The 13,062-nt window shown below is 39.1% G+C and overlaps 1 protein-coding gene across 1 annotated transcript in view; it reads right to left on the reverse strand.

Moving 5' to 3' along the window:
- Corin (corin, serine peptidase) overlaps nucleotides 1–13,062 on the reverse strand; it is a 172,183-nt gene that overhangs the window by 61,843 nt on the left and 97,278 nt on the right. Inside the window, exon 6 of the mRNA XM_042678361.1 lies at nucleotides 8,952–9,065. Within this exon, the coding sequence (XP_042534295.1) occupies nucleotides 8,952–9,065 (114 nt within the window). The remainder of the gene's footprint in view (nucleotides 1–8,951; nucleotides 9,066–13,062) is intronic.

Below are 13,062 nucleotides of genomic sequence, written 5' to 3' on the forward strand. Positions count from 1 at the left end.
AATGTGATGCTTCAACTCTATGAGTTTTCAAGCTGACTTATGAAATTGGGATAAAGCAGCCACTAAGTAGGGTTTGGGATAATAAAATATATGTGAGATTCTAAAATTCTAAGGCAATTCACTAAGAAAAGAATGCTTTTATCAACCTATGGTGTCGGGACAATTTGATAGCAAATGAGAAAATGAATTCAGATATTCACTTCAAATGAAGCTAAAACATTAACTCAACATGGATCAGAAAGTTAATTGTAGGAGGGCAAATCACAAAGTTGCTAGAAGAAAACAGAGGGAAAAGTGTTTGTGACTTTGGAGTAGGCAAAGAATTCTTAGATTGGATTCCTGGAGTGCAAGCAATTCAAAAGGCATGATTAAGAAAATGAAAAGGCAAGCCATGTAGAGCAAAGATAGCTGTAAGTTAGATATTGAAGAATATATGTCAAGGGTATATATAGAACTGTAACACTCATAAGATGACAACCCAATTACTAGTGGGCAAAAGAACAGATAGAAAGCCTATGTACTCTAGCCTTGAGCAAAAGAAGCTCAGGGACAGTGCCCAAGCCCAAAGTTCAAGCCCCAGGACTGGCAAAAAAAAAAAAAAAGATAAATTTAAGCCACTATAGAACACTATCACACATACTGTAAATGGCTGTAACCAAAAAGGCAAAAAAGGTGGTAGCAAGCACTAGCAAGGACTTTGAGAAATTGAAACTCTTACTTATGGCTGATAAGAACAGAGAACAGTGCCATGGCGCCACTGTGGAAAACAGCTTGACGGCTTCTTAGGGTGGCAGCCATAGTCTGGTGTAAAATGAACTCATGAAGTCTGTTCTTGAGAGCCCATTCAAACGAAATTAAATATGTAACCACACAAAGATCTGTAGATGAATGCTCATAGCAACATTACTCATAATCATCGAAAACTGGAAAAAATCCAAATGTCCACGAAATGATGAATGGGAAGCCAAATGTAATATAGACATACAATGGAACACTGTCCAGAGATTACAAAAATAAATTACTGATGTTTATGAGGATATTACTGAGCCTCAAAAAATATTAGACAAAGTGAAGGACTACAGACGTTTCCTTATACACATTTTGCCACATGCAAAACTGGCATGTTATATGATTCATTTATGAACTTCTCAGAAAAAGTACACAGCTGACTGAGAATGGGTAGGAGGGAAGTTTGGAAGGCACTGGATTGTGATGACTTCTATGCAACTTTGTAATTGTTTTCAAAAAGTCATTATGGTGATGATTATCTCTTCTGTATTTAAAGTATCAAAATAACTGGGTAAAGCTGGAGAAGGACCACGAAGATGGGCAGAATTTCAGTGCAGTGGTAGTGTAATGAAATGTTTAGCATGTGTGAACTTGAAAGAAGACAGAATAGCAAGAACTAAGCAAGATAAGGAATGCAGGCACCCTTGAAGATCAGCTACCTTGGCTGATGAGTATCAGAAGTTGACAATAGTGCAGTCTTCTGAGATCTAGCTGACTGTTTATTGTCCTGTGACTCATACAACTGGAGATGAGGTTGGCGAACACCTTACAACCACAAACATCCCAAACTGAATGACCAGCCATCATCAAGTCTTTCACACCTATTACCCAATCTCTTCTAAGCTCTATGGAGCAGGACAGTAAGGTGAGGACAGTTTACAGCAACCTCGTATGTGTTTGATGAAGAATTGGAAAACTACAAGCACCAAGAAATGCTTTTGAAATGGAATAATTACTCCGACTTGATCATTGTATACTGTATGTATACAGTGAATTATCACACTGTATTTTATGAATATGCTCAATTTTAAAAACCATTGGGATTAGTTAGTTGGGTCATAAGTGTCCATTTCCAAAAAGGATTCTTCTAAAAAGAATCATCTTTCCAACTTTTAGAGTCTCATCATTTTAGAAAAGGATGTACCTTAGAGGTCAAGGTACAGCATTCAGATGTATGTATATGTATATGTATACACATAAGCACACACATGTATGCATATATGTTCACACTTATAGAGAACTTGATAAAATCTTTTATTTATTATTTATGTTTATGAGGATGGCTATCAGAAGGAAAATCAAGAACTAAGAAAAAGTCTGAAGTCCTAACTTTGAGAGCGCAATTTCCTTCTCATCAGCAGAGGGCGCCCTTTCCCCACCCTGAACCCCACTGACCATTGGAGTCAGAAAGGTTAAGACACTGTTTTTCATTTCCACTGGACAGATTTAGAGAATGTGTACATTGAGGTATATACATTTCCTTGCAAATTTTTATGAAGTTTAAAAAAGTTGTCTTTTTTTTCATCTAAATTGCACCATGGGAAGTTTGAATCAAGATACTATAATCAGAAATAACCAGAGAAATAAGACTTTTCTGACTATCAATGCAAAAGCACATGCATTTTCCCAAGGAGGTAAGAAAGGGTAAAGTTTGGAATCACAAGTTAATTTCTTTTTAAGCAGGGAAGTTTCCTTTCTTTTCCTATTTCTTTCTTTCTTTTAATGGTAGGATTATTAAAGAATCAAACATTCCTTTCAGAATCTGATTAACCTGAGAATACACCAAAATTTTCCAAAACTTTCTGAGTCTTCTGTGAGGCCCATTGTGGACTGTGGTAATTCATATTAGAACACCTCATTGGAGATATTTTAAGATGAATACCATCATTTATTAGATTCAGGTGACTTCACATTTTTCAAAAGTTCTTACTGTTCAAACAGGTGTAGATTTAATTTTCGACTGTTAGAACTTCCTTGGTTAGAAGACACTTTCATAAGTTCATTATAACATTAGCTGTTTTTGGCCAACAACTTTTTACTTCCCTAAAGTCAGTATAAATAGTAAATGCTCAACACTCTAACCAACATTACTGCACAACCAGAAATACATGGCAAATAGCAAAGATCACACTGCCTCTTTTTATTGGAACGGATGTTTATTTGAACTAAAAAAGAGATGTGGTCAACACAATTTGGAGCCAACAAATCAGAATTTTCAAAAGGAGCCTGCTGCGATTTTCTTGCTCAATACAAGCATAACTTTTCATGACCTAAGACAGATGTTTTTTCTACCTATGGTCCCTTTTTTTGTTTTTTTCTTAAGGAAAGCTTAATAAGAATCATTTCTTCTGAAGTTCTTCCAAGGTAATATTTATTTCAGTTTGGCATCTCATAGACAAGACTATTAACTTTTGCCCTTCAAAATTAACCTTTAATTAAAGCTGAAATCTAAGACACAAAAGCTTCTTTATATCAAGGACTTCATTCAATTTTCTCAGTCTCTATGAGTCCATACACAAACATAGGCTGCTTTAACTCAAGAGGTAAGAATGGCAGCTCAACTTTCTTCCATAGAATGTCATGCGTGGGACCAAAGCTGATCTCATCTAACCCTCTCACCGGACAATTACCAGAGAGGCTAAAAGATTTTCCCATCATTGTCTAGCAGCAAAGCTGTCATGAGAGGCCAGGTTTCCTGATCCTCTGGTTCTTTCTGCAATTGGCTCTAACGCCGGAGAAGAATCTCTCAACTACATATTATTGAGAATATGGGCGGAATAATTCTTTATTGGATGGGGATGGTTGAACAGCATCCTGGAGTCCTACCTACTGGACATCTATAGCATCTTCCCTCTTTAGTGTAGCATCCACATTTTTTCCATGAATTGCAAAATGTACCCTAGAGGATTTAAAAGCACTGTTCTAGTCACCTGATGTCACGTGAAAGCAAGGGCTGCTTTTAATTCCATCTTTTCCATCATCTTCTCCACATAGCCATTTCTGGTGATCCTACTTATTTCTCTGATGAGAAGATTTGGTGCTGTCCTATCTTTCTTTGCATCAAACAATTCGCTTGTTTGGCTTTCTGGCCATTCCTTTTGTTAATCTTAGAAAGAAGTTACGGTGAATATAGTCCCTTTTGGTGACTGAAAACTTGGAAATATCCTTCCAAATAGTTGCTGCTCAGGTTGCCTCCTTTTAGAATAACTTCATGTGCTGCAGCTTTAAAAACTGTTGTGTATATTTTAGTGTTTCTGTCTTTCCTACCCCGTAACACTTGACCTTTATCAGTTCTCCATGATTTCCAGGAGTCATATGGTAACCCCTATAATGACAGGTTCTGCGTGGATATTATGTGTGGATATAGAGTGTGCCCAGTGAAGGCTAATGTTTAAAAAAAAAAACTTGGACACTACCTGGTGAATCTAGTCATTGGGAAAAGTCATTGGATCTTGACAACTCTGACATGATTTATGGATTGACCTATTGATTGGTTTATAATTTGATGCCATTATGGGGAAATGATGGAAACTTTGAGAGACCGGGTCTAATTGGAGGAAGTAAGTCTCTGGCATATTCTTGGGGGAAATATCTTGTTCCAGGACCTCTCCTCTTCTCCTCTTCTCTCTTTTCTCTCTCCTTCTCCTTCTTCTTTTTCCTCATCCTCTTCTTTCTCCTGTGTGTTTCTGTCTCTCTTTGTCTCTGTCTCCATCTCTCTGTGTCTCTGTCTCTCTTTGTCTCTGTCTTTCCCTGTGTCTCTGTCTCTCTGTCTGTCTCTCTCTGCAACTGTCTCTGTCTCTCTCTCCTTCCTGGCTGTCATGAGACAAGAACTCCCCTAAGCACTATCATGATACTAATCACCCCAAAGGCCCCCCCAAAGCCAGCTGACCACTCGCTGTTACCTCTGAGAATAAACCAAAACAGATTCTAAAGTATTTCTTTCAGAAATTTTCCTCAATGATGCAAAACTAACACAATGTGGGTGGCAGAGAGCATAGCCCAACAGCAGTAATAATAACAAGTACAACCTACTGCTCTTTGACTGTTATGCTATGCCAGACCTAGCTGTGCGTGCTTTGTATCCAATGATTCAGCTCTACAGACAAAATTTCCTTCAGTTTTTGCTACTGAAAAAAAATTGAAGCACAGAATGATTATCTTGCCCAGGTTCTCAGAGACAGCAGTGCACACAGCTGGACTTAAGAACAGACTATTAGCTTCCATAGGGTGGGGCACTTACTATAATCAGGTAACTGCCATCCTCAAAAACAAGTCCACCGATTTTACCCAAAATTCAAAGCACATGAGTTCCAAAAGTATTTTGTGGTGGATTCATGTAACATAAGATGTTTCCTATGGAAACCATTTTCCTTGAGGATTCTTTTAAAAATGCATTTATTTGTTAGGCACCTACTATATACCAGGCACTGTTCACAGAGGTGGTTCTAAAATCACCATTACAGCACGTCAGCAACAGATGTGACACCAGATACCTTCTAGTCCAGTGCTTCAGAATGGGGCTGCCTGTTGGAAAGATCTGGATACATCTGCCACCACCCAGGCCACCTCCAGAACAACTGAGTCAGAATCCAGGCATGCAAAGTATCCCTCAATGTAATGGTCTCCCTGCTAGAGAAAGCCCACCTCAAAATGCATTGCTAGGAATTGTCAAATTAAATTCCTAACTTTCAAAAGACTATGTCTAACCAGGCGCTGGTGGCTCATGCCTGTAAGCCTAGCTACTCAAGAGACTGAGATCTGAGGATCATGGTTCAAAGCCAGCCCAGGCAGGAAAGTCTGTGAAACTCTTATCTCCAATAAACCATTAGAAAACTGGAAGTGGTGCTGTGGCTCAAGTGGTAGAGAGCTAGCCTTGAGCTGAAGAGCTGATGGACAGTGCTCAGGCCCAGAGTTCAAGCTCCACAACCGACAAAAAAAATAAGACTATATCTACTTTACCATTAACATTGCCTCCAGTTGTTGAAGTTGTTTCGCTCAATAAACAACTTCAGAGGAGACTGATTCAGAAGAAGACACAGTTATTTAAGAAAGTCAGCAAATAGTCACTGATACAAACACAAGTAGAGTCAATTACCTCCCACGACAGAGTTGAGAATTCAGAAGAGTCCCACGTTTTCCTGCATATGGATGGAGAGAACATAACCATTCTCCAAGGACAAGGACATGTCAAAGGCAGCACAACCGAGAGAAAGCAGCATTGCATTCAAGACTGGGTTCAAATTTAGTACTTTGAATCGGGAGCAACCTTCTTCGTCTCCCTAAACTCTAGCTCTGCATCTGCACCCAAAGGGGAAGGTAGATGATCATTCCTCCTGTGCTGACCATGAACTCAGACGAGAGAGAGGACTGCTTCTAGCATAGTTGATGAGGTCATTCATAAATAACAAATCTCTTCCCTCCCTCCCTTCCTCGGAACATGACTAAGACATTAATTCAATAAACGACACAAGCTACTAAATTGACCAATGTTTTATAGCTAGAGGCCTTTTGTACATTTCATTTCATGGATGAACAATCTCCTTCTCCTCTAGCAATCTTCCTCCTGTCTTCCTGCCAGAATTTTAGGGAGGAACTGGGTATTTTCTTTTGCTCTTCACTAAGAATGTTCAGCAAAACTTCCTTTACCTGTCACCCCCCAAGAATGGAGGGGGGGGTGAGGAGGGACTGTGTTTACGTGCTTTGTATGCAAACCCTATTTCAAACACACTATTCCTTCTCAACAGGTGGAGGTGACAAGAATGTGGGACCATCCACAAACACACTGAAATGTCACCCACATGGATGGCTCCAACGCAGAAGCAGGTGTCATTATGGATCTCAAGCCTTTTCTGTTCTACCAACCGAGATTTTCCATCAAGATGGTTTCTAAAGGGTTGTTATTTCTTTAATGGGCCAACCCAGATCAGTCTTGAGATTTGGTCCCCAGAAAAGCTCACCTCCCTCTTCTCTGACATGTTTTTTTTTTTTTCCAGCCACTCAGACACTGCTAAGAACCTTCCAGAATGGCAATGTCTTCTTCATTTGGTGTCTAGGAAAATTTGACTACTTCAAATTTGATTTCAACAAATGTTGCCAAAAGCACTTACTATGTTCAAAGTCCAATACTCAGAAACCCAGAGAACAAACTAGAATGATGAAAGCAGTGTTGACCCACTGCCGGGGGGAGGGGGGAGGGGGGGAGGGGGAAGGGGAAGACTCTGGCAGAATTTAAATAATTCTACAGCAGGAGCCACAGTGGGAGATGCATAAGAGATTCTACTATAAAATTCTCATAAATTCAATATAATTCAATTGAACCGTTCAGAATTCCCTACTGGGGTTGGTTTACACGGTATTTTCTGCAAAGTTTAAAGTAATATTCCCCAATGGTAATAAGAGAGAAATTGAGTGTGGGGGTGTCTTACCAGAAACATTTTCTAAAATGTATGTGGAATACCAAAATAACCACAGAATGCTAGGTCCTATACCAAATAGAAGTGATAGTGCTCTCTCTCTCTCTCTCTCTCTCTCTCTCTCTCTCACACACACACACACACACACACACACACACACACACAAATTGAGGACCTAGCAAAGTTGGGTACAACTAATGCCTTTTTTTGGTTGGATGTGGGGCTTGAACTTAGGGCTGGATGCTGTTTCTGAGCTCTTTTGCTCAAGGCTTGCGCTCTACCACTTTGAACCACAGCTCCACTTCCAATTTTCTGGTAGTTAATTGGAAACAAGAGTCTCATGGCCTTTCCTGCCCTGGCGGGTGTTGAACAGCAATCCTCAGATCTCAGTCTCTGAGTTGCTAGGATTATAGGCATGAGCCACTAGTGTCTCGCTTGTCTATTCTTTTTTCTTTTGTAATTGCAAGATATGGGCATGGCCTGTAAACTCACTAAAAAGTACAACTGACAGCGTTTCTCAGATCTTTTCTTCATGCATTTTTTCAAGCACTTGGATACTGTAGGATCTCACTTTGGGAAATATTAACCTGAAAGATGACTGCAATGTAGTGTGTGTCCAAAGTCCTGACAAATGAGCCCTTTGCATGGAAAAAGAGCTGGTCACCTGGCAAACAGACCAGAGGACATTCTCAAAGGAGGTGATTCTGTGTAGAGTAAAATATAACTCTTCTTCTAATAACTATGGCCAGCTGTGTGCCTATCCAAAACCAATTAGAAAAATAATTGCATTTAGTTCATGATTGCATACAGTTCATGAACTGTATCAAAATATAGTTCTCAAGGCCAGTTTTTCCTTTCTGTGGTACATTAGCACAAAACAACTGGAAATCTGAATCTACCTTGGACAAATCCCTGGCAAATTTAGGCAAATTGACAAATGAATGAAGTCAAGTGAGGATAGAAAGGATTACTCTACCAAACAGCATCTTTAAAACAATTAGACTCATTGATATTGGCCCTTTAAAGCATAAGCAAACCAGAAGCTTCAAATCTGCGGTGTCATGAATGGTAAGCATCATTAGTGTGAACATTTTTCCTATGAAAATATCCTTGTAGAAGAAAAAAATACTGGCCATTATCCTCATCAAGTTTTAAAAACAAAAACAAAATTTTTCACTCAAACAAAATAAGCCAAAAGCCTACGCCCAAGTTTAGAAGATTTTGTGTAAAAATGCCTCACTCCCTGATCTGTTCCAGTCTGTACCTAGCTATTGAGCTCCTTATAATAAAACTGTACTTTTTAATGTATGTGTGCCTTTCCTGGGGTTTGAACTCAGGACTTGGGTACAGTCCCTGAGCTTCTTTTGCTGAAGGCTAGCACTTTACCACTCGTACCACAGCTCCATGTCTGGCCTTTTGGTGGCTCATTGGAGATAAGATTCTAAAGGACTTTCCTGACCAGGCTAGCTTGGAACCATGATCCTCAGATCTCAGCCTCCGGAGGGGCTGGGATTACAGGCATGAGCCACCAGCACCAGTCTGAAAATTGTACTTTTGAAAGGTCCCCAAACATACTCTTGGGACTCTGGAGGGAGAGAAATGCCTTGGATCATTCTAGAAAGGCAACTTCAGGAGCAGGCCACAGATGTGGGGTCTTTGTCACGATTTGACAAGGGAAGGGTTTAGTGTTGGAGGCCCCGCATGGAACCCCGTCCACCCCGACCAAACCCCGGCTGTTCAGCCACGCACTGCATTGAGCCTCATCGCTCCAGTCGTCACAGTCATTGTAGCCATTGCATTGCAGTTTTCTGGGGACACAGATGCCACTTGGGCACAGGAAGCTCTCGCCCCCTCCGCAGAGCACTGAGGAGAGAGAAAAAAACAGTAGGGAGGTCAAGATACGCGTTACAACAAGGGATGGGCTTTCCTTTTAATTAGAACAGAGGAAGAAAAGGGAAAGGAACAACAAAAAGCACTGGGAAGCCTTCCCTTGTCCCTTGACAGGAATTCTCCCTCATTTTCTTCTATTTCATTGCTCCTATTTTTTTCTCTAGCGCTTGAGATCACTAGCTGTGGACTCCCTGAGCGGAGTAAGCGCCTGCCTGAGAAAGGTAGAAGGAAATTGCACAGCCAGCTTAAGCAACAAGGCAGAGATACTCAGCTCACAATTGCATAATCTATGGGGGGCAGTGGGGGAAATATAACCAATGGGCTTAGTTTTTTTTTTTACCAATTGAAAATCATGTTAAAATGGTTAATTGACTAAGCCTAAAAGTGACTATAAATTGAATAAATAAACATTAAGAAAACCTTCTCCTCAAATATTACTTTATGTGGTGGAGAAAGTTACAACAAAAATGAAGTGAGTCAATTTACATGTGTTAGAACAAAACCAGAGAGACCTCATGGCCTGTATTTGAAATAAACTTACTTCCCTTAATAAAAGGAAATGCCAGTTAAAATGTCAGAATCTGTTTGGGCATAAGGAATGCAAAATGACGTTAGCTAATAATATTTTCCTTCTCTGTCTCTCTTCTCTGTCTCTGTCTCTGTCTCTCTCTCTCTCATACACACACACATTCACATACACACAGAAAGTTACATTTTGGTGATATTTCTTACTTTTAGTCTTTTGGTGGTCTGTTTTTTTGTTTTTTGTTTTTTAATGCTTCTCCCCATTGCTCAAGGTGTATTGAATTGCTTTCAAATTACAGTAAGTGATAAATTTAGGATAAAAAGTTAGAAACATTTTTAAGCAAGACCACTAATAAATTAGTTCAACAAAGCAAGTATGAAATTAGACATATATTTGGTCAGATGCATCAAAAGTGATTCTTTAAACATTTTTATGTTTCTGTGCCTTAGGCTGTCCTAAAACTTATGGTCCTACCATCTCAGCCTCCTGGCAAATGCTTTTGAAATGTGCAGTGTTTAATTCAGCAGTCTTACTTCTTAGACTTCATACAAAGGAAATCTTTATTAATACAAGCAAGTTTTATTCTTAAGGATATTCATACCATGATTGTTTATAAAGAGGAAACTGGAATCACTATTGAGACTGGTTATATAAATTTAGTACCTTTATAATAAGGACTATTGTCACAGTCACTAAATAAGTATATTGCAGAAAATACTCAATGTCCTGGGACAACATTCAGGATAATTAAAGTGGAAAAGCACCAAATGGTTCTAAAGAATGCACAATTAGTCATGGGAAGAAGTATACCAAAGCCTACTGTAATTATTCCTGGTAATAAGATTAGAAGCAGTGTTTATTTTCTTGACCTTATTTTACTCTGTATTCTACAAATGTTCTTCTAATGATTATGTATTACATTTTTAGTCAAAAGAAAAACCCTACCATTTTTCATGAGCTCTAGCTTCAGAAATAAATAGAACCTCCAAAAACCTCTCTCTCTACCCCTCCCCCTCTCTTTCTCTTTCCCTCCCTCCTCTCTCCTTTCCTCCCTCTGACAAAATTATGCCTTCATCATCAGCCATGGGTCCACTGGCCGGTCATGGTCACCGTTCCCTGTACAGCATAGACCTTGATCAGATGAACCTTGTACACTAAATATTAAGAACCTAGGAAGTATGAAACATTTTAGCTCTGAATTAGAAATACAGAAAAATGCACACTGAAAGCTGTAGTTGGTGAGGCCCCAGGCTGTTCATTTAGGCCCAAGTTTCTAGGACTAGCTGAAAATTATTGGAACTCAGATTATAAATTAATATTTGATAAGAAAATCCACCTAAATCTCGAATAGAGTAATATATTTCCACAAAGCATGTGTGAGATAGAGGGAGAGGAGGAAGAAGGGAAAGGAACAAAAAAGAAGAGAGGAAAGGAGAGGGAAAGGGAGGAGAAGGAAAAAGGAAGAGGGGAGGGAAGAGAAGAAAAATTAAGGAATTATTTTACAAGTTATCAAGAAGATGAGTGTTACCACTTGCTGAATATTAGGGACTGATTGATTTGGTAACTTGACACAATAAACATTTATTTTCATTATATCTCATGACTTCAGAATCAATATGTTAGACCAATCGATTTCAACTACCAAAATATTCAACATATGTAATGTGTGCTGTGTTGGAGAATTCCGCACAAGATTATATTCCTATAGATACAAATATAGAGTCTTAAAAGCTGTAAGGAAAACAAATATAAATAAAAAGCTAAATCACTAAGATTTCGCCAGACAATCCACACACTATTCCTCTACTTACTATCAAGAGAAAAATTTTAGGGAATGTTTATCCTATGGTTGTATTGTTTCTGTATCATACTGGTGAATGCAAAATTCCATATGTCTATTTCAACAGCTGCTGTGGCTCAAGAATTATTGCATTCCCTACCTGGGGCTCTGAAGTGTCCTCAGGAAGTAGAGCTAAAAGTTCAACACTAGATAGTTCCTAACATCTAGATTCATCTTTAAGAGCATATATGTATAGGTATACATATGCATGTATAGTATATCATATATGTATAGATACACATGTATACCATATGTAACTTGAGTAAGAATTTTTTGTATATGGCCTTTGTAAATCTTCATCAAATTTAAAACACATTCCTTGCTATGTCATGGCTATTGACACTTCCTGTCTTGTCTGATTGAGCAGAAAGTGTCTTTTGTGAGGTTCTATATTTGGTGGTAGGGCTGTCCTTGGTTTTATGAAACAATTAAAAATTGCTTTTTAAAAATTTCTATTCTGTCTTTGAAACTTCGTGGTCTTATTAACTGACATTACTTTTGTAAATAGAATCGTTACACATACTCTGTTCCCTTACTATGACCCTCTATCCAGAATTTCCCATTAAGTTGCATAAAATGTTTCAATTAACCAAGAGCTGCAGGGATGGCCAGAAGCCACATAGCTGAGCTCCAGCCTTACTCTTCACAGCCCACCTTGAATCTAGCTCAAGGACACCAGGTTTACCTTCATTTCTCTCTACACAAAAGGCCTATGGTTGTCCTGTAGGTGAATTGGATCCAGATGAGATGACATTCTTGGTCAGCTTTAGGTCCAGGGGAAACATATCTTAAGAGAAGGCTTGACAGATTGCCTCAGAATTTTTGTTTATTTGTTTTAAGCACAGGTTTCATTGTCTTCGGACACAGTAAATGAGTCCTTAGATGATAAATAAGGGGTGAGGAAGTCCTCTGGGAAGAAGTTGCGTTTCACAATACCAACATCATTTCCCAGTCCTCTGTAATTCTAAGAAGGTTGAATTTTACAGAGTCATTTACTGGAAGCGTCATCCCTTAACTGAAAAATACTGTCTACTATGTGATAGGTACTATCCTATCCCTGGATACAGAGAGTGCAGGAAACAGAAGGAAAATTCCCTACCTTTAAACATAGTATCTGCTGAAGAATTCTTTACCAAATAAAGATGCTTCACAGCCAAAGCTGACTTCCACTTACACATAGGACAACTAATTGATATTACAAGAATGGCTGTACTCAGATTTTCTATGGCACCAGGTGATGTGACCAGATGATGAGGATAATTACAAATCACCTGGCCTTCAGACTGTCATGGAGTCCTATGAGCACACACTCCCAGGTGGGTTACCAGCACTTTTCAGTATCTTTGTCTCCAATAGCAGTGCATAGCCTGCAATTCATTACCTTGAGATTTACTGCATTTGCTTCCACCGTGACCTTTGGTTCTCCCTGTGTGTATGGAGGCATTTATACTCATCACCCTGGATATTAACATATGGAGTCATTTCTCAGACTCCAACCAACCATTGACTGTATGGTATTCTCATTTGTCCTGTCTTTCCTTGAGCCTTGTTTAGAGCCAGAAGCTAAGCATCACCTCCATTCTGAAGAACAAGTTGACTTGGCA

This window comes from Dipodomys spectabilis, unplaced genomic scaffold (assembly GCF_019054845.1).
Source record: "Dipodomys spectabilis isolate Male_0828 unplaced genomic scaffold, ASM1905484v1 ptg000043l, whole genome shotgun sequence".
Lineage (NCBI taxonomy): Eukaryota > Metazoa > Chordata > Mammalia > Rodentia > Heteromyidae > Dipodomys > Dipodomys spectabilis.